Source organism: Bos grunniens, chromosome 7 (assembly GCF_055505025.1).
Source record: "Bos grunniens cultivar Pamir isolate PY7600 chromosome 7, Bosgru_T2T1.0, whole genome shotgun sequence".
Classification (NCBI taxonomy): Eukaryota; Metazoa; Chordata; class Mammalia; order Artiodactyla; family Bovidae; genus Bos; species Bos grunniens.
This window is the reverse complement of record NC_141171.1, coordinates 21,480,012-21,500,462: the sequence shown is the minus strand read 5'-3', so window position 1 is coordinate 21,500,462 and position 20,451 is coordinate 21,480,012. Positions and strand designations below refer to the sequence as shown.

The 20,451-nt window shown below is 53.7% G+C and overlaps 1 protein-coding gene across 4 annotated transcripts; it reads right to left on the bottom strand.

Moving 5' to 3' along the window:
* Nucleotides 1–1,571: 1,571 nt before the first annotated feature.
* On the bottom strand, nt 1,572–20,130 carry MOB3A (MOB kinase activator 3A). 4 transcript variants are annotated; one of them, XM_086410321.1, is made up of 5 exons: nt 20,018–20,130; nt 14,677–14,789; nt 8,914–9,437; nt 4,793–4,995; nt 1,572–2,865 (listed from the first exon to the last, which is right to left on the bottom strand). In XM_086410321.1, the coding sequence occupies exons 3-5, from the start codon at nt 9,332–9,334 to the stop codon at nt 2,836–2,838; spliced, it is 654 nt and encodes a 217-aa protein (XP_086266447.1). In that variant the 5' UTR covers nt 9,335–9,437; nt 14,677–14,789; nt 20,018–20,130; the 3' UTR covers nt 1,572–2,835. The 4 variants fall into 4 exon arrangements, with proteins under 4 accessions (XP_086266447.1, XP_086266446.1, XP_086266449.1 ...); XM_086410320.1 differs by lacking the exon at nt 14,677–14,789; XM_086410323.1 differs by lacking the exons at nt 1,572–2,865; nt 4,793–4,995 and adding an exon at nt 5,371–7,068.
* Nucleotides 20,131–20,451: the final 321 nt, after the last annotated feature.

Below are 20,451 nucleotides of genomic sequence, written 5' to 3'. Positions count from 1 at the left end.
CTTCTCCACTTTCTGGAAGAACACCCCTTCTGGGTTATTCTGCCTTCTTTGTCACGTCCATTGTGATGACTCAGATCCACAGCCATGCCTCAATGGTGGCCAGGAAGGAACAGGGCCAGCTGGTTTTGTCCAAGAAACACAGCTGGTTCCTTTTGCCACTGCTTCGTCTGGTCAGACTTCCAGACACCGCTTCCTACCTCCCACAACCTCTCCTGGTTGAACAAGTTTTGGGGTGAACTGTCCTGTTAGGATGAGTGATTACCAGGCCTGTGAAGGGAAGGGTTGCCCAGAAGCTAGCCTGGCTAATCTTCGCATTCCAGGCAGCCCAAGTCAGTAGGTCCCAGGAGTTCGGTGTATGAAACACTTCCTTCCAAAGGGTGCATGAGTTCCCCGTGGCAGCCCTAACATAGTCAGCAAACTCATTGGCTTAAATAACACTAACTTATTTCCTTAAAGTCCTGGAGGTCCGAAGTCCAACTCGGGCCTCAAGGGGCTAAATCCAGGCATAGGCAGGGCTGGTCCCTCTGGAGGCTCCAGGGAGCATTGGTTGCTGCCTTTCCCAGGTTCTAGAGGTGCCTTATCCCTGGCTCGCGGCCTCTCCCTCAATCTTCACAGCCAGAAGCACAGCATCTCCCTCTGACCCTCCCCCCACCTCTTATAAGGACCCTGTGATGACACTGGGACCCCAGGAATCCAGCATCTCAGGGGCCTACTCTTAACCCCTCATGCAGTCTCCTCTGCCCACTGAAGTGACATGTTCACAGGTACCAGGACCAGGACAAGGACAACTTTTGGGGCTGTTGTTCCAAATAACGGCAATAGCTCCCCAGACTTTAAACTGGTCCTGGAAATCTCTGTGGTGTATTTGCAAAATCCAGGGGTAAGGAAACACAGGCTTCATTAGAAAGTATTTATTTCCAAGTAACCAGGAGTCCCCTGAAGACACTCTCTCCCTGTGATGGAGACGGCGCGCCCTCTAGGGGAAGGAAGCCACACACCAGGCTGGAATCCACTGGATCCAGAGCTTCTCATAAGACCGCTCTGTTGGCCCCAGGACCCCTGAGAGTAACACAATCCCATATTTTGCATATAAGAGATGTCTGGGGTAAACTCATGTGTTAAGGTCACAGGATACCTAGGATGGGACAGAGACAGAAAACACCCCTCTGTTCCCTCTCACTCCATCTACTCTTCTGCACCCAGTTCAAAGTTTTCTGGAACATTTATGTTGCAAAGAGGCAACAGTTAAAATCACTTGATCTCAGCCAAAAGGCTGAGAAGTGGCAACAGTTAAAATCACGTTTGCTAAGTGTCTAGAGCAATGTGAGAGAAGGCAGAAGCAGGAGAGAGGTGGGTGCCTTCTCAGTCTGTTTTCCAGATGCCGGGCACCCTGTGAAATTCTAGTCCCACCAATGTGCTGTGCGTCTGATCATCTACTCAGGCACTCTGGGGGCCACAAACCATGGTGACTGCGAAGATTTCTTTGCCCCTTGGACAAGGGCACCCTGGTGACAATTGTGGTGATGTGTCCCAACTCTAGGAAGACAAAAATGACAGTCATCAGCCGCAGATAAGGAGACTGGTTTATTCTGATGTTCCTGTGGGAATACCCACAGGAGCAGGAGGGTGGGCAGGGGACTCTCTCCCCCAGTCCCACTGCCTTCCTTGACCTGGCTGGTGACCTGAAGAGGCACAGTGGTTACGGCGTTCGGTTGTGGTTCTGCATCTAAAAGGAGCTACATTCGATTGGCCAGTTTCATAAAGTCCTTCCAGGCTCCAGGAGCAGAGCCGGCGGCTTCTGAAGGACTGAGGCCCAGGTTTCGTTTGTTAATTGCACTTGTTCAGTGTCGGTGGCGGGCCCTCTCCCTGACACCTAGAGGTAACTTGGAACCAGCATGGCCTGGGCAGGTAGGGTTGCCATGGCCAAAGGCCACCAAGGATGTTGCTTGTGGGCAGGGAGGTGGCTGGTAGAGTGCCCCTGCTCCAGCTTCTGCAGGGAGAAGGTGCTGGGGTTTGGTCCCAGAGTCTTGGGGTCGGGGGGGGGGCAGGGTGGCATACAAAGGGTTTCCATATGATGTTGGCAGGCATTAGGTGAAATTCAAAGGTTGTACACCCAGGGAGAGGTGCTCCCTGGGAGAGTCACCCTGTTATTCATGGCAAAAAGGGGACATTTTTCTAGAGGGCAAGGGGAAGACTACCTGTAGGTAAAAAGTTTTTTTTTTTCTCCTAGTAACCTCTCATAGCAGTTGTAAATGAAACTATAATAATCCACTCTTTTATGTGACATGAAGGGGCCCCAAGAAATGTGGGATGCAGGCGCAGGCTTGGGAAACTGATGGATGAGCCCAGGGTCCTGGAGGAATGGCGGACAGAAGTGGCTAGGGGAGGACGCAGGGAGGACAGAAGCCAGGTGCTCGTACCGCTTGAAACCAGACCTGGGCCATGGTGGGAAGTGCTGCATGGCCATGGCCTCACTGACTGGGCCCCAGAGCCCATGGCCGAGCATGCTGGCTAGTCAGGAGACGGACCCAAGGTGGGCCAGCCTCCTGGCAAATGCAAGTGGTTTCCAAACAAAGTGGGTTTTCCTGGTTGCTCACAACACAGAGAATCACAGAGTTCAAATTCCCATCTCCCTCGTGATGTGACGGCTGAGGAGACTGGGGCCCAGAGGACCGGACTAATGGTTGCTGCCACCTTGGAACCGGAAAGAGGATGCAACCCTGATAGCCCAGAATCTGCTGGGCTAGAAAACACTGGTCCCTGTGCTGGAGATGTGGCGCGTAGCCGCAGCGGGTCCCCAGGGCGTGGCCACAGAGATGACAGGGCCGAGGGCTCTCAGTGGCACATCCGTGCGGTCATTTCTTTCTGTTAAGAACAAGCAGGACATCAGGAGTCACACACAAAAGGGAAGTCAGAGTGCATGGTCTCAAGGGGCCCACAGGCCTCATTCAACACAAACTTTACTAAACCGGGCATAGACAGCGTGTGCCTCAGGCCAGGCGGCACGCTCTTTATGAGAAGGGTCACAGTTTCTGCCTCCAGAAAGAACTCTAAGTGTCAATGCAGGAGAAAGGACCACGGGATCAGGACACTAAATGAAAAAACATGAGCGTATCATAAAACTGCCCACGACTATTTTCCGTATTTGGTGAGATTCACATAAAATGAACTGTCCTCCTCAATGGTGGACAACCCCCACCTCTACCTGGTTCCAGAACATTCCACTACCCCAGAGGGAAACCCCTTCCCTACTAGCCAGAGCCTACAAGGGAATATACAAACACGAAAAAGCTATGTTGAGATGTTTTTAGAGGTTTTTAAAAGTTGTCAAAGATAAGCCTTTCGCAAAGACCCAAAGCAATGAAAGGAATCAGGAAAAAAGGTCACATGTAAAGCAATTTGGTGCTGCCACTATGGAGAATACGGAGGTCCCATAGATCAATCCAGCAATCCTACTTCTGGGCATGTATCCAGAGAAAACTATAATTTGAAAAGATAAATGTACCCCAATTCTCAGAGCAGCACTATTTACAATAACCAAGACATGGAAACAAGCTAAATGCCCACTGACAGGAGTGGATAAAGGAGATGTGGCGCATCTCCACAGCAGACTATTACTCAGCCATGAAAAAGAATGAACCGATGCCATTTGCAACACCATGGATGTGATGGACTTGGAGGGCATTATGCTTAGCAATGTAAATCAGAGAAAGACAAACACCATACGACATCACTTCTGTGTGGGATTTAAAATATGGCACAGATGAACTTATGTATGAAACAGAAACAGACTCACAGACATCAGGGGGAAAGAAATGGGGATAAACTAGGAGTTTGGGATTAACAGATACACACTACTATATATAAAATAGATAAACAGTTAAGTCCTGCTATATAGCACAGGGAACTATATTCGGTGTCCTGTGATAAACCATAATGGAAAAGATTATGAAAAAGAATACATGAATAACTGAGTCACTGTGTTGTACACCTGAAACCAACACAAGGCTGTAATCAAGTGTACTCAAATAAAAGGCCTCCCAAACAGGCCCACAGGGAGCCCAGGGTCCTGCCAGGAAAGGTACAACTGGGGCGGGGTATCCAGAGTGATGATCTTGTCTCCCAGGAGCAGACCCGCACACCCAGGCACCACCCGGTCCCTGGAAGGTTCCGGCATTTCTGAGCTTGGGGAGATGTTCCCACTTCTTATAATGATCCCCGTAAACAGTGGCAGCAGCTGGTGGGCACTGGGAGAGCAACCACCTGTGCCCTCTGACCTTGCAGGTCCTGCTCAGAACCATTTGGGTAACACAGTATGGCATACAGGCTCCACGTCACAGCCCACGGGACCTGAGTCAGGCACCTGAAATCTCCCATTTCTGGGGCGGGGGCGGGGAATCAATACTGACCAATTCGGCAAATCCCCCCAGACAGAAAGTGGGTGAGTGGTTGCAGGGGCTGAGGAGAGTGGTTGCAGGGGCTGAGGAGGGGGTGACTGCTGATGTGGAGAAGACTGCTTTGGGGGTTATGAAAGGTTCTGGAACTGGACTGAAGTGAGGGTTGCAGAACCCTGTGAATGTACTGAACACCACTGAATTGTTCATTTTTACATCAGTGGTTTTACCACATGTAAAGTTTACCTCAATTAAAACCAGAAAAAGAAGTAGCTCCTTGCTCTCCTGCCGCTAGCAGGAGGGATGGGCACCCCAACTGCAGGCAGGAGCCCCTCTGGGCCACTGTAATGGGGGGACCCCGCGCACCCGCTGCCTACCCCACGACGCTCCATGCTCACCAGTGGCTCCAGCTCCTTGGTGTCGATAAGGCCGAACTCAGTGACAAAGTAGTAGAAGTGCTTGTAGCAGGTGTTGACGTGAGCCTCGGAGCCCAGCTGTGCGATGCGGTCGAAGTGGTGGATGTACACATGCACGAACACGCGGAAGAGCCGCGACAGGATCTTCTTCACCACCTGCAGGAAGTTCTTGGGGAACGGCGTGCCTGCGGGGCGAAGGGCATGGCTCAGCTTCCCTTCCCCTTCCCTCCAGGACCTGCACCTCTCTGCCCCAAACAGCGCCCGGGGGCGGGGAGGGGCAGTCCTGCAGGCCCAAACGTCCTGCCCTTCTCGCTCTCCGCGTCTGGCCGGCAGTGGACCTGACATCCCGCTTCCGGGCGGCTCACAGGCTTCTGCGTCTATTTCTGGTTACCTTTATTTTTCGGATAGGAACTGGGCGATGCATAAAAACCTATGTTCTGGACTTTGATGCTTTTCCCTTAATATATTTATATCGTCCCATCTAACTATGCTTCATGGTACTGCTCACATTTGAACACACACATCCTAACTTAATTGCATACATACATACATGCACTGTGTTTTTCTATTACTGAAATATTTTATTTCTATTTTTCAATTTTTTTTAAATTTTTTAAAATTGTGGTAAGACCTGTTGACCCAGCTGGGGGTGACCTTCTGGCATCAGGCACATTCATGGGCTGTGCCCACATGCCCGTCCCCACCTCGCGTGTCCTCCTCGGCCCAGGGGACAGATGCCATGCACTCACACCATGTGAGCAGCCCTGCCAGGGGCTGCCTGGGACCAGGAGGGACAGGTCCTGTGTCCTTCATGAGGGGCTCCAGGGCTGGCGACCACCCAGCCTGTGGACAGCCACAACGCTCTGGGACGCACTCACAGAAAATGGAATGGCAGCTGCTGGTTGTCGAGCAAATCCCCAAAGACATACAAATAGGTGCTCAGGATCTGTGTGCTCAGCAGCTCGAGGGGCAGTGTCAGCGGCCAGTCAGGGACAACTAGCCTGAGTGAGGGTTTCTCACACCAGAGGCAGGTCCCAGGGTGTGGAGGGATGAGGCAAATGGGAAAGACCTTCCCCAAGACCAACCGTCATGCCCCTGGCCAGCTCCCTCCTGTGTGTACGCGTGTCCCATACTGCTGATGGCACTGGTGTTCCAGGCCGGGTGTCTGGGGATGTGCCTTTGCAGAAGGCTCGTTCAGCACCAGTGAGGACTCTGGGTTTCCTGCTTCCATCCAACAGGAGAAAAGAGCTAAACAGAAGGAATGCTCAACTCTTTTTTAAACTAATTAAAAATTTTTTTGACTGTGCTAGGGTTTCGTTGCTGAGCGCAGGTTCTCTTGTGTGTGCAGGCTTCTCGTTGCAGTGGCTTCTCTTGTTGCAGAGCACAGGCTCTAAGCGCATGAGCTCAGTAGTTGAAGCACACAGGCTTGGTTGCTCTGCTGCATGTGGGATGTTCCCAGACCAGGGATTGAACTCGTGTTTCCTACATTGGCAGGTGGATACTTAACCATCAGGGAAGCAAGAATACTTGACTCTTGGGAAAAACCATGTTCACAGGGCATCTGAGGCTCATCTGCCATCCGTGAAGACCCATGACACTTGAGTGGTGGGACAGTGGCCTTGAGGGCATGGAGACCCCCGACAAGGGAAGGTCTCCTCAGCGTTGGGAGGTCAGAGGGAACGAGAGCCTATGGCAGGCAGAGGAAGGTAGCACAGCACATAGCCAGCATCTGCCACACAGGATCCTGGGCCCCACTAGGCTAGGGCCCCACCCTGCCCCCTTTCCTGGGGGGATGGGAGTCACTAAGGTCCTCCTGGGCCATCCCAGGTAGAGAGGGAGCGACAGCCCCATAGGAGAAGGGCCTGGACACAGGTTCTTCTGGGATGGCACTGCCCACGCCTGCAAGATGCCCTCACACGGAGTCACAAACCTGGTCCACCACCCACTTCTGTAGGTAAGTTTTACTGGAACGCAGGCCTACTCCTCGTGCACACTTTTTTAAGTGTCATCCATGATGGCTTTCGGGTACATGGCAGATCTGAGTAGCCGAGGCAGCCCGTCTGGTCCTTGATGGGAAAAGCGTGCGGACGGATCTCGGGTCTAAACTCAAGAGTAGTCAGGTGGCTTTGGGGCTAAGTGGATGCTCAGGCATGGAAGCACCAGCGTGGGGGGCAGGATGAAATTTTAGACCTGTGCTTTCTCTGTTCGGCCACAGATCTAGCCCTGAAGAGCATGGGAGGCTCCTGTTCTGAGCAGCACTGCAAACAAGCAAAGAGAAGCACTTCAGTCCACTGGGGGTGGGGGTGCGGGTGGAACCAGGCCGAGGGGTGGGGCTGGCCCTGGGGTCTGTGGACAGGGCTGGAAGATACGGCCTAGGCCAGGCAGCCCCTAACCTCTGCTGGGCAGCTGGGTGACATCTGCCAAGTTCATTTCTCTCACTCTTCTTATGCTCTCCTTTCTGGTGGGTGAGCACTGACTCGAGGCAGGTCTGAGTTCTAGGAGGTGGACCCCTCAGGGCCTCAGTTGGTCCCAGCAAAGCAGTGACTCAGGATGACAGGGAGAAGGTGCAGACCTGGACCCGGCAACCTGACAGGAGACCACCCAGGAATCTGTTTTGGGAAAGTGATGACTATGGGATGGCCTTCTCCCAGGTGGGTCCCTGGAAGCCCCTTGCCAGAGTCAACGTGGTTCACTGTACGGACGGTGAGTGAGGCCTGGGGGTGAGAAACTCAATGAAGCACAGAGCATGGCAGCAGCCCAAAGCCAGGCCCGAGGTCTGCTCACCAGTCGGCCTACCAGGACTCCAAGTAGCCCAGGTGAACATGAGAATAACATCTACTGTCTCCTGGGACCATTCAGCGGCTCAGGACAATTCTCTCCCAGTTCCTGAGGCCAGAGTCCACATGGTGCCCTGAGCTGGAGTCCAGCTGTGGGCAGAGCTGAGTCCTCCACAGGCTCCAGGGAAAACCCGGTCCCATGTTTTCTGGGCTTATGGTCCCTTCTTCCTCCCATCACCTCACCACCTTCTGCCCCACTAGGTAACGAGTCTCCCTCTGCCCCCTCATTAGGACCTTGTGATGACATTTAGGGTTCACTCAGATAATCCAGAATTGTCTATTTCAAGATCCTTTAACTATATGTGTTAGTCGCTCAGTTGGGTCTGACTCTTTGCTATCCCATGGAGTGTAGCCTGCCAGGTTCCTCTGTCCATGGATTCTCCAGGCAAGGATACTAGAGGAGGTAGCCATTCCCTTCTCCCAGGGATTGAACCTCGGTCTCCTGCACTGCATGCAGATTCTTTAAAATCTGAGCCACCAGGGAAGCCTTTGCTTGAAGCAAAATGTGTCCCTTCACACACAGGAGCATCACTCAGTCATGAAAAGGAGAGAAGCCCTGACACTCGCTACCATGTGGATGGACCCTGAGAACACGACACTCAGTGTGAGAAGCAGACACAGGACACACAGGGTGTGATTCCACCAATGGGAAACGTTCAGAACAGGCAAAGCCACAGACACAGACAGTGGGTTCCTGGTCATCAGGGGCTGGGGAGGCTGTGCGGGTGACTGCTGAAGGGGATGGGGCTTCTTTCAGAGTGATGGATTTTTTCCTTGGCTGCGCAGGGTCTTCACTGTTGCACGTGGGCTTTCTCCAGTTGCAGTGCGCAGGCTTCTCTTGTTGCAGAGTATGCGCTCTAGAGTACAGACTCAGTAGTTGTGGGGCACAGGCTTAGCTGCCCCTCAGCAGGTGGGATCTTCCCAGACCAGGGATGGAACCCGTGTCCCCTGCATTGGCAGGCGGATTCTTAACCACTGGACCAGGGAAGCCTCCAGGGTGATGGATTTAGATACAGCTGATAGCTGCACGACACTATGAATGTACTATAACGCCACTGAACTGCATTTTTTTAATTTGCCTTACCATGTAGCATGTGAGGTCTTAGTTCCCCAGCCATGCCCCATGAAGCAGAAGCGTGGAGTCCCCACCACTGGACCACCAGGGAAGCCCCTGAACCATGCACTTTAAATGGGTGGATGTAGTGGTGTGTGGACTCCATCCCGATAAAGTTGACCCTAAAAGAACACGAAAGCGCAGAGACTCACCGACGTTGGTGGGGAAGACGTCCTCATTGTTGATCTGCACCTCAATCCAGTCCATGAGCAGGTCCATGTAGCGGGGGGCTGACAGTGCCGTGGGCCGCCGGAACTTGTTCTCGTCCTGCCAACGGTACTCATACTTGGGGCCGCCCGACATGATGGGGCAGGAGCGCTCGGTGCAGCCGTCACTGATGGTGCCGTAGATGAGGTTGACGCGGTTGAAGAAGTCCACCACGTGCACGGCCACCCAGTCGTTGAGCTCCTCACCAGCGGGCAGCTGCACCGCCAGCTTCAGGTCCAACCCTGCGTTCAGCGAGGCCTGCGCCTTCTTGTGCAGCTCGAAGCGCTGGGTGCCCGGCTCGAACTTGCGCTTGGGCCGGAAGGTCTTGTCCTTGTTGAAGACCTGCTTTAGGAAGGGGTTGGACATCTTGGCCGTGCACTCAGGACGCCTCCCACGAGGTTTCTGAGGGGAGGGCCGGGCAGGACGCTCACGACAGGAAGGTCACAGGGCCCCCAAGGCTCCCTCAGACCTGGAACACACAAAAAGGAAACATTGTGAACCTTCTTGGAACCCTGTTCTAGAAGCACCAGCGGGTGGACTGGGGACATTCCTGGGACTTGTGGTTTTGAGTTTCAACAAAAGGGCACACAGAACTTCCCCGACACATCCCCTCTGTGCCCAGAGGCTTTTGGTAAAGAGAAAGTTACTGGCCCCACATGCCACCTGAGGGCGGGCCCCCTCAGGCTAGGTGGCAGCCTCTGTGAAGAGATGTCCATAGCCAGAGATCTGCAAATGAATCTTATCTGGAAAGAGAGTCTTTGCAGATTGATTAAGGATCTTGGGTTGCCCTATTCCTGGACTATCCGGGCACCCCAAATCCAGTGATGAATGTCCCTGTAAGAGGCCGTGTGATGATGGACACAGAGATGGAGTGATGGGTCTACAAACCAGGACACGCCAAGGACCAGGAGCACTGGTGGAGCTGGGAGGGAGCCCCAGGAGGAACTAGCTCTGCCCACACTCCAATCGTGGGGCTTCTGGGCTCCAGAGATGGAAGGGCGTGGATTCCTGCTGCCTCTGCTTCTCTCTGGGTCTCGTGTCACAGTCTCGTCTCTGGACCAGAGACCTCCATAACCCCATGTGCTCTCAGCTCTCTAGCCTAACATCTGCACAGCTCCACGTCCAAGGGGCAGATATGAATCTGGGGGACACTACCCACCCCAATGTACCACCTAAGTGAAGATGCCTCCACGAGTTCTCTGGTCTTGTGACAGATGCCACTCATTTTGGGGACGAGGCCCCAGTGTAGGGGCTGTATTGCCATGGCCCTGCTCTCATGAACAGGCCCCTCCCAAGCCTCTGTTCTGTACTGTCTTCCCTGTCACATTGGAGTAATAGACCCCACCTCAGGGGGCATGAAAGGGTGAAATCAAGCACAAGGAGCCTGGGTCGGGCTCACATTTGGGACCAGTCACGCACTGCTCCTTCACCATCACCACTCCGATGGCCACGCTAGCCCACCGCCCCTTGTCTCCATCTCCGGTTGAAGTAGATATGCTTTCCTGGGCGTGGACCTGGCCAGGACTGGGTGGGGTGGAGGTATCCTGGGAGCTCACCCAGGAGCAGCAGCAGAGGGGGAAGTGGGCCCGGGTTGGGAGAAGCGGAAGCACTGCCCAGGCTGGGCTCCAGCACACACAGCCCTGCACTCCTGGTGAGATGAAAAACCACTTATACGTAATGTTGTAATATACACGTAATGTAATAAACCCCTCTGGAGTCAGTTCCTTGGCCCTGGGACCTTGACCCTCCAGACCAAGCACGCTGTGCAGCAAACTGCCACAAACTGAGAGGCTTTGAACAGCCTACATTCACAGTCAGAAACTTCTGGACATTCCATGTCTGAGAAGACCTCGTGTGTCCTTGCACAGGGATCCTGTCACCCCCAAGGGACAACGTTGTGCCACCAGGCTGACCTCAGTGATGGAGAAGCTGTGATGGGGGATGGGCACGAGGCAGGCAGGTCTGGTCACCTCAGCCCAGTTCACCCGTGTCTGCACCCATGTCCATGGTCCAGATGGGGTGACCAGGAGGGGAAGGACCTCAGCAGGCGGTTAGTAAGCACTGAGTCACGACCCACCACATCCTGGAGCCCAGCGTCTCCTGCAGGCTCGGCTCTTCTACACGTCGGCAGGTCAGAAATCAGACTGATCCCCATTGGCCTGGGCCTCCTGGCCCAGCCTTCAGTGGCCCCTTGAACCTCTGGGTTAATTCCAGAGGTGGATGGATAATGTGAAGGGCACACACCAGCGTTCTAGCCAGGGTGTCCTGCCTGAAAGCCAGGAATGATTCTGACTCTTGAGTTATGAGAAACTAAAAAGAAAGAGGTTGCTCTGATCTCAAGTGAGAGGGATGGCAGTAAGCTGAGCCTTCAGAGTACTTCTTCTGGAGCATGGAGTGTGGAGGGCGGGGTTCAAAGGAGGGGTCCAGCACCTCTCCCCTCGGGGCAGGCGCAACCCTGACCCTACCTCCTTCCCCCTTCTGTGTCCTCCACGTGTCCACAGGGCCTGCTAACAGAGTCAGAGGCAGAGAGACAGGAGATGCTGCTCTGCTGACTGGGAGGATGGAGGGAGGGGCTGAGAGCCAGGGATGGGGCGCCTCTAGAAGCTGGAAAAGGCAGGAGCCGATGCTCCCGCGGAGCCTTCGGAGGGACTGGCCCTGCCCACACCTGGATTTTAGCCCTGAGAGGCCTAAGCTGGACTCGACCTCTCGAACTGTAAGAGGATAATCTGTGTGGTTTGGGCTACAAAGTCTGTGGTGATTTGTTACAGCAGCCATTGGAAACTCAGACAGAGGCTACACAGAACATCTGAAGGAACACCAGGGAGGGTAACTCACAGCTGACACAACTGGGCCACTCAGGCCCTGGTTACATGCAGGCTGGGGACCATCTGTCCTCCCCACTGGTAGGTGAAGCCTGCTCATTCTTCTGGGCCCCACTTGACCCTGTGGGTACTGGAAGGTTGATTCAAGGCAGCATGAACTATGCAAAACACAGAGGCTGAGCATCCAGGGATGGAGCCAGATGTAGGGAGCACAGTGAGGAGGGGAGGGACCTGCCGCCCCCAAGGAGGATGGCGTAATCGAAAAGGACAATCAACAGGAACCCTCCTGTGCTGCTGGGGTAATGTAAAATGGGGTGGCTGCTGAGGAAAACAGCCCAGCAGTTTAAAAAATGCAGCTACCATCTCACCAGCAGCTCTCTCCTAAGTGTCCATCTAAGTGATGACACATGTGGACGACACGTGTCCACACAAATACTTGTACATAAGTGTGTCCAGCAGCATGAGTCCTAACAGCCAAAAGGTGGAGACACCCAAATGTCTCCATTGGGAGCATCCCTCAGCCATGAAAAAGAGAGAAGCCCTGACACTCGCTACCACGTGGACGGACCCTGAGGACACGATGCTCAATGAGAGACGCAGAAACGGAAGGACACACGGGGTGTGCCTCCACTGACAGGAAACGTGCAGAGCAGGCAGATCCACAGACACAGAGAGTGGGTTCCTGGCGGTCAGGGGCTGGGGCAAGGGATGGGGTGACTGCTGACGGGAACAGGGTTTCTTCTGAGGTGACAGAATGTTCTGGAACTGGAGAGAGGTGGTGTTACAAACAATGTGAATGGACTGAAAAACAGTGGAATGCACACGTGAAAGGCGGAGAGTCTGGTACATCAATGAGAGCCAGGAAAGCTCTTATTTTTAAAGTAGGGTGAAGAGACAGAGCAAGTGTGGGCCGAAGTGCTGCTCTGGGAACCACAAAGAACAGGCCATTTCCCTCTGGGTTCAAGCTGTGGCCAGCACTGCCTGTCAAATTTGTTTGCTGTGTGAGGTGACAGCGCAGACACAGAAGACCACACGGGCTGAAAGATGCAGGCACTGATGTGTGACAGAGGGAACGCTCACGCGGACAGGCCGCCTGGCAATGGGGCAGGAAGCCACCTGTGCTCTGGAGCGAGGAGGCCCATCCAGAGACCAGAAGAGCCTTCACTTCCTTCCCCAAAGCTGCCCTGAGGCCCCAGCCACAAGCATCACTTCCTGCCACCTTGGTTAACGCCCAGTGAGGCAGTCACGGTAACCCATGGAGCAAAGCAGAACCCTACTTTAAAGCTGGGAAGACTGAGGCCCGGACTTGCCACTGCTGACATCGGGGCTACCCCTGCCCCCTCACGTGAGGAGCATCCCCAGTCGTGACGACCACAGATGTCCCCAGATGTGATCCAGTATCCCCTGGGGGCAAGAGCACCCCAGGTGAGAAACACTGGGCTAGAAGATGGTGACAGCACTAAGCATTAACTACTAGTGGTCACCGTTAACTAGTACCCAGTTAATGAGTAAATCACTGTTAGGCTGCACAGTTGGTAGCAGAAGGAGTCAGTGTTTGCACCGTGGACCGTGGGGATGAAACCGTGGTCCCTTCTGCCTGGCCACCCACCTCCACTGCCCCACCCCCACTCTTCATCCCAAATCCAGGGCCAAGTCCCTCCTGGCTGGGGCTGCTCCCACACCAGGCACCTCTGCCGCACCTGCAGTCTGGTGCAGGTGCCTCCGGTTCTGACCCTCCCTGGTTCTGGAGGTGTGGTAGAGACCTGTGCCTAGGGCCTGAAGGGCAGGAAGAGGTGCCTCCGAAAAGGGAGGACAGCCACAAATAGCCCACCTGCCGTTTTTCTCCCAATGTGGACGATCTGAGACCCCCAGGAGGCCCCGGTTAAGAGGCCACCTGCCCTGACCCTCTGTTGCAGACTAGTCGCATCACCTGTGCTAGGTAGTGGGGACGCCTCTGTATGAGGGCACTTGTGCTGGATGTGGTGGGTGGGGACCCTGCGCTTCCACCTGCCTCTGCCCCCACCACGACCGCTAACTGCCGAGGGGCCGTGAACCTGCCCAGGTGGTTCATCTGTAAACCAAGCAGCTCTCAGGGCCACTCCAAGTGCAGGTCAAGGGACAGTCACCCTGTGTGGATTGACCAGCAACCCAAGTTGGCCTCCCCCGCACCTACCGCCTGCCAGCAATTTCTCACCCACGACTCACTTTAGCCTCCAAACACTCTTCTGCCCAGGCTGAATGCAGCCTCACTTTGGCCATGAGAAGACAAAGGAGGGTGCTATCCCTCATCCAGCCAGAGTGGGGTTGGCCTCGGCTGGCCCCTGAGCCCCCACAGCGGCCTCTGTGCACCCAGGTGTCCAGGCTCCTTATCTGCCCTATAGCTGGCCTTCTCACCCTCAAAGAGACCACACCACCAAGAAAAATGCAACCTCCCCGCACCCCGCTGCTGCCTTCTATTGACTTTGGGGTCTCTGGGGCCACGTGACCTGTCAGACAGGCACAGGCTGTGGGGTGGTGAGAAGCGGACAGGGACCCCACTGACCCGGGCGACCCCACAGCTCTATCTACAGCCCGTCAAGCCACGGACCAGACAAGCGCCAAGATGGTTCTAGAAGATGGGGCAGAGTGATGAAGCAGGCTTATAAGGTTCCTGCCTACTTTTCTGTCTCCTGAGAAAGTGGGTTTTTTTTTTAAAGTGGAAGCAATGATTTTTGAAAAACTTTCTGGATGGACAGTTCCCATCAAAAGCAAACAGCACTTTCTATTAAAAACACACTCCCTTGGGCTCCTGTGGCCAAGGAGTGGGCAACCACTGGCAAGTGCCTTTTCCTTGAGAAGCACCCAGGAGTCACTGCAGCAACCCCCCGCCACCAAAATCCCAGGTACCGTTTCTGGGGATCCTGAGTTTCTGCCCCCTCTTAGAAGACCTCCAAGGGCAGCAAAGGGAAAACCAGGAGAGGCTTCTCGGAATCCAGCACGAGGGGCTCCCCTGGGTCTTCCTGCACACGAGATGAATGTGGTACTTACAAACTCCAAGAGTGACAAAGGTTAAAATGACAAAATTCCCCTGCCCCAGCACACACCCACCCACCCCTGTTCTTTTTCTAAAAACAAAACACAGTTCCTGTTGGCAACCGCCACACCTCAGCCCCGTCGCCACTTCCTTCCGGCGCCTCCACATCCTGCCTGGCTGATGACATTTGCCACCGTTGTGTGTAAACCCTGCCCCAGCCCAGCAGCCTTTGTGGCTGGCTAGAAGATGCTCACGGCCCAGGATCTGTCCTGTTAAAGATGGTTGCGCCTCAGGGCTGTCTCCCATCATCTAAATGTTTGTGTTTAAATACTGAGACTGCTCCCTGGGTGGGGAGGCTGCCCGCGTCCTGAAGGACACAACAAAGGCCAGGTGCTTTAGATGGGCTCGCTATAGTCCAGCCTTCCTAGTAATCCTTTTTTCCCCCACAAAAGCCAACTGATATATAATTCACACGACTATAAACCTACACAATTCAATGGATTTTAGTAAAATCATGAAGTATGCAACCATCACCACTATCTAATTCCAGAACATTCTCATCACCCCACAAAGAAACCCCATGCCCATCAGCAGTTATCTCCTATAGCCCTTTTATAAGCAGAATCACATCCCCCCTCAAAAGATGTGCTGAAGTCTTAACAGGTGAGGTGATCCCATGTGGAAGCAGGACCACTGCAGATGTACTTAAGTTGAGGTCACCCTGTCCTACAAGAAGAGGGGGATCTGGACACAGACACAGACAGCCATGTGATGGAGGCAGAGATCAGGTGATGTGTCCACAAGCCCTCCAACCCAAGGGATGACCAGGATCATTGGCCTCACAGGAAGCTGGGGGTGAGGCAGCAAGGACCCTTCCTGGTGCCTCTGAGAGCCCTGAGCCCACAGCAGATAAGAGATGGCCTGGGATCTAAGCCCAGCTGTCCCCACCTCTACTGTCCTCTGCTCTACCGAGACAAAGAAGGGCTGCCAGGTGTCCACGGCCAGTGCCATGATTCTCCTCTGAAGCTCCTCCTTCTGTCTCAGTTCCCCGCGGGGGCAAACAGATTTTCTGTTCAACAAAACGGTGTTGGGGGTCGGGGGACAGAAAGGAAAGAAATGCAGGAGAGGTCGTAGGTGGTGTGTCCATGAAGGAGTCACACCTCTTCCTTCTGAGGACTTGTTCCAAAGCTGCAGGAGCCTTCACTGAGTGGTTGACTGACTGGAGAACTGAGTGTCAGAAACCATGCCTCCGAACTTCCATCCACCACAAGCCCCACCTTTTCTGGCTGCCCAAACTTCCTCTCAACATCAGGGTGGGGAGGGTATCCACCAGGCACCACACTCTCTCCAGGCATTAGGAGAGCTCCCTCCATGCTCAGCTACAGCCATGGGTCTCAAATGCGGTGACCCTGCCCCCCAGGGGCCACAGGGGAATGGGGCACTCCTGGCACTGAATGGATGGGGCCAGGGATGTTGCTCCACACCCCACAGAGGGTGCCCAGGGTGGGCCCTCATTGAAAGCAGCCCAGCCCTGGATGTCTTATTTAGGACTCAGCAGCCACAGGAATGACTGTCTCCTTCCCAGAACCTGGTTTCTGAAGTCAGATTCCCCTTTTTTGCTTAAGCAGCCTGAACCCATTCCAGGAAGTCAGGAGCTCACCAGCTGGGGCATGTCCAGAAGTTCCCAGAGTAAAAACCCAAGCTCCAAGCCAGCTGCTTGGGGAATTTTTGTTCAATTTCCATTTCAAGAACCCCTGGAGATGGAGTGCAGCTCCCGGAATGATGGTTAATGGCTGACTCTTCCATGAACTTGGCTGGCTCAGGCGCATCATCACCTATGAAGCAGACTGCCTTAACCTCGTTAGGAATACGAATCATCTGGAGCCCAGGAACTGAAATAGTACTTCCAAGAACCCTCTTCAGGACTGAAACAGCCACCTCTACTTTTGTTGGGAGAGAGGCACACCTAGAACACAGCTTGTCACAGCTATGTGGGGCACCTGGTGGGCGAACACCATGGTCCAGATTTGAGAGATGATAGACATACTCTCTCCTTTAGATGGTTCAAAACAAAAGTGTACTATCAAGCCTCGAAAAGATAGGAGGAACTGTAAATGTGCATCCTTAAGTGAAAGAAGCCCACGTGAGAAGGTGACACGGTGATTCACACTCTATGATGTTCTGGAGAAGGCAGAGCTGAGCTCTGGGGACAGAAGAAGGATCAGTGGTTGCGGGGGGCCTTTGTGGGGGTGGGGAGTTTACAGGAGAGATGAATAGGTGGAGCACAGGGGATTTTTAGGGATGTGAAACTACTGTGTGAAAAAATGATGGGTATGTGTCAGTGCACATCTGTCCAAACCCAGAGAGCATGCACCACTGAGCGTGAACCCACCAAATGCACTCTGGATGCTGGCTGACCGGGATGTGTCAGTGGAGGTTCATCCTGGTGACAAATACCCCGCTCTGGTGGGCCATGCTGATAACCAGGGAGGCAATGCCCACATAGGGGCAGGGAGCATACAGGAATTCCCTGTACCTTCCGCTCAATTATGCAGTAAGCTTAAAACTGCTCTCGAAAAATTAAGTCTATTAAAAAAAAATTACTGGGGCTTCCCTGGTGGCTTGGGCTTTCCTGGTGGCTCAGTGGTAAAGAATCTGCCTGCCAATGAAGGAGCAACTGAGCCCAGGAGTGACAATAGCAGACCATGTGCTCTAACTACTGAAGCCAATGCACCTAGAGCCTGTGCTCCACAAGAGAAGCCATGGCAAAGAGAGGCTCATGCACCACAGTGAAGAGCAGCCCCCACTCACTGCAGCCAGAGGAAAGCCCAAGCAACAGCAAAGACCCAGAACAACCAAAGAATAAATAAAGTAAAGTAAAAACAATCTAAAAACTTACAGCTAACACAAATTTATCAATTACAACACACCAAGCATTTGGCTAAATCCTGTGAATTGCTCACCCCACTTAAGAAATAACTAAAGCCACAGATAGGAAGCAGAAAATGATGAATCCTAAGAAAGAAGGCATAAAGAAAGAACACATTTACACATCTTGGCATAAAGAACAAATGCCACGGGACTTCCTTGGTGGTCCAATGGCTAAGACTCTGTGCTGTCAATGCAAGGGAACCTGGTCAGGGAACTAGATCCTAAAGGCAGAAACTAAGAGTTCATATGCTACAAATAAAAAAGATCCTGCTTGCTGCAACTAAGACCTGATACAGTCAAATAAATATTTTTTAAAAAATGGCTTGGAAGACACTGAAATACATGTTGCATGTGTAATTTTTAACTTTTTGGCAGCCACATTAAAAAGTAACAAAAAGAAAAGAAACAAGTGACTTAAACATTGATTTTATATATATATATACTACTGAGCCTAAGAGCACTAAAATATCACTTTAACATCTAACCAGGAAAGAAAATACTAAGGAACTATTTTGCACACCTTCTACCCCACCCCCGCCTTAACACTCCAAGTCTCCAGAGACTGCTGTGTATTTTACACGAAGGGCACATCCCATTTTGAAATAGCCATGTTCATGTGATCACTAGCCATGAACAGCCAGTGGCTACTGTACCGGACAGCTCAGCTCTGGAGGGTTTTAAAAGGGGGAACCACCCCTGTCGCCATCAGGACAGAAGCAATGGGACAGTTGCTATTTGAGGTGGGACTCTTGGGAGGGGAGAAGCTCTGGATTGGAGCAGGCTGAGGTTCCCTGTAAACAAACAAAGGGCACCTTCGGAAGGGAGGGGAGAAACAGAGTGCCTCATGGTGTGGGCAGGCAGGGGTGGGGCAGCCAAGACTTCCACTTGCTTCACTCCATAATCAGTACAACAGACAGTGACAGGCTACCATGAACTTGGGCCGGGGTGGGAGGTGGATGGGCACTCAGGGCTTTGGGAGGCTGCAGCGCCCTATCCTGACATTGGCCAGGGCCAGGATTCTTGGCATCACTCATCATGCTTGGCTGAGTCTGTAAAATGGGCTCATAAGAGTCCCTGAACTTTATGTTGGGTGGAGGGAGGAACGAAGAAGCAGCTAGCAAAGACCAAGTGTAACAGAAGCAAGTCCAAGATCACAAAGTGCAGACAGGCAGTGGGGTGAAATATGCAAAATGCTTGTGTATCACATGCCAAAATTTATCCAAGTGTATCTCTGAATGAATGCAGTTGATTGGGCGTCAACCGAGACTGTATAAAAAGGTTAAAAAAAAAAGATACAAGGGGTAAAAAGCACCTGCAGATAAAGAATGGAAGACTTTTACTCCAAAATGAGCAGTGGCTCTCTGGGTGGGAGCATCATTGGCTATTTATTTGCTACTATGTGACTCTCTGTATTTTCCAGTCACCCTCAGGCTTCCCTTTTCGGTGACATTTAGTAAAGTACATAGTCATTTAAAGCAAATGCAAGCCCTACAGTCAGTGAAGAGATGAAGCAGGGGGGTTAGCCGGTGGGCAGTGCCAACATTCAAACACCTCCCGCCCAGCCCGTGCCCACTGCTCAGGGGCTCTGGGGACCAGGAAGACTGCTTTCAGAGGGCGGGGGTCACAGTGCGCTGGGGGCCCTAAAATCTTTGGACTTTCCATCCAAACCAGGAGGTGAGGTCCTGGTTATTGATACCAGAAGGGGGTGGCCCTGGTAACCACTGCTGCTGCTGCTGCTAAGTCGCTTCAGTCGTGTCCGACTCTGTGCGACCCCATAGACGGCAGCCCACCAGGCTCCTCTGTCCATGGGATTCTCCAGGCAAGAACACTGGAGTGGGTTGCCATTTCTTCCTCCAATGCATGAAAGTGAAAAGTCAAAGTGAAGTCGCTCAGTCGTGTCCGACTCTTAGCGACCCCATGGACTGCAGCCTACCAGGCTCCTCCGTCCATGGGATTTTCCAGGCAAGAGTACTGGAGTGGGGTGCCATTGCCACTGGTAACCACTAATTCCACCAAGGGCCCGCCACCGGCTCCCGCCCCTCCACCACCGTCCATCCCTCTGAGGGACCCGGCCTCCCAGCCGCCCGCGGTTGCCCTCCTGATGGAACCGGCCTTCCCGCTGTCGCTCCCCTGAGGGATCCGGCCTCCCCGCCGTCTCCCATCTGAGGAACCCGGCCTCCCCGCCTTCGACTCCTTGAGGGACCGGCCTCCTTGCTACTCGCGGTCGCCCCTCTGAGCGGCCCGACCTCCCTGCCGGGCGCGCTGGCCACTCTGAGGACTCACCTGCCACTTGCCTCCTGCTGCCGGAAGAGTTGGGTCAAGTTCGCCGCTGGACCCAGTTCCCGGGCCGCTGGCCAGTCCGGCCTCGTTGTCAGGCCCGGAGTAATTTCGCACACGACCGCCCCGCCCCTCACCGGATATACTTCCGCTCCACGGAAAGGCCTCCCCGGAAACAAGAGCCGGGGAGGCCTGCGGGCGGAACTTGCTGTGTGCCGGGAGCAAGAGACGCGGCCTCGAACCGGGAAGCCCGCCTGGAAGGAGGAGCTTTGCAATGGCTGTGGGCGCATGCGTGAGGCGCGGTCGGGGGGTGGGACCAACAAACGGGTGGAGCTTCCTTTTGGAGTGGCCGCTCCTGGGCGGGGCCTGAAAGAGGAACCTGCGCCCTCTGTTGCCCGTTACAGGGGCGAGGCCTACGCCGCGGGCGGGGCAGGGTCGTG

Excerpts from the sequence above, each read along its gene's own strand:
- MOB3A (XM_086410321.1), bottom strand. The coding sequence starts at position 9,334 with ATGTCCAACCCCTTCCTAAAGCAGGTCTTCAACAAGGACAAGACCTTC. Across the intron at positions 4,996-8,913 it reads CGTCTTCCCCACCAACGTCG|GCACGCCGTTCCCCAAGAAC; the intron begins GTGAGTCTCTGC and ends TTCGCCCCGCAG. Across the intron at positions 2,866-4,792 it reads CCAAGGAGCTGGAGCCACTG|AAAGAAATGACCGCACGGAT; the intron begins GTGAGCATGGAG and ends TGTTCTTAACAG.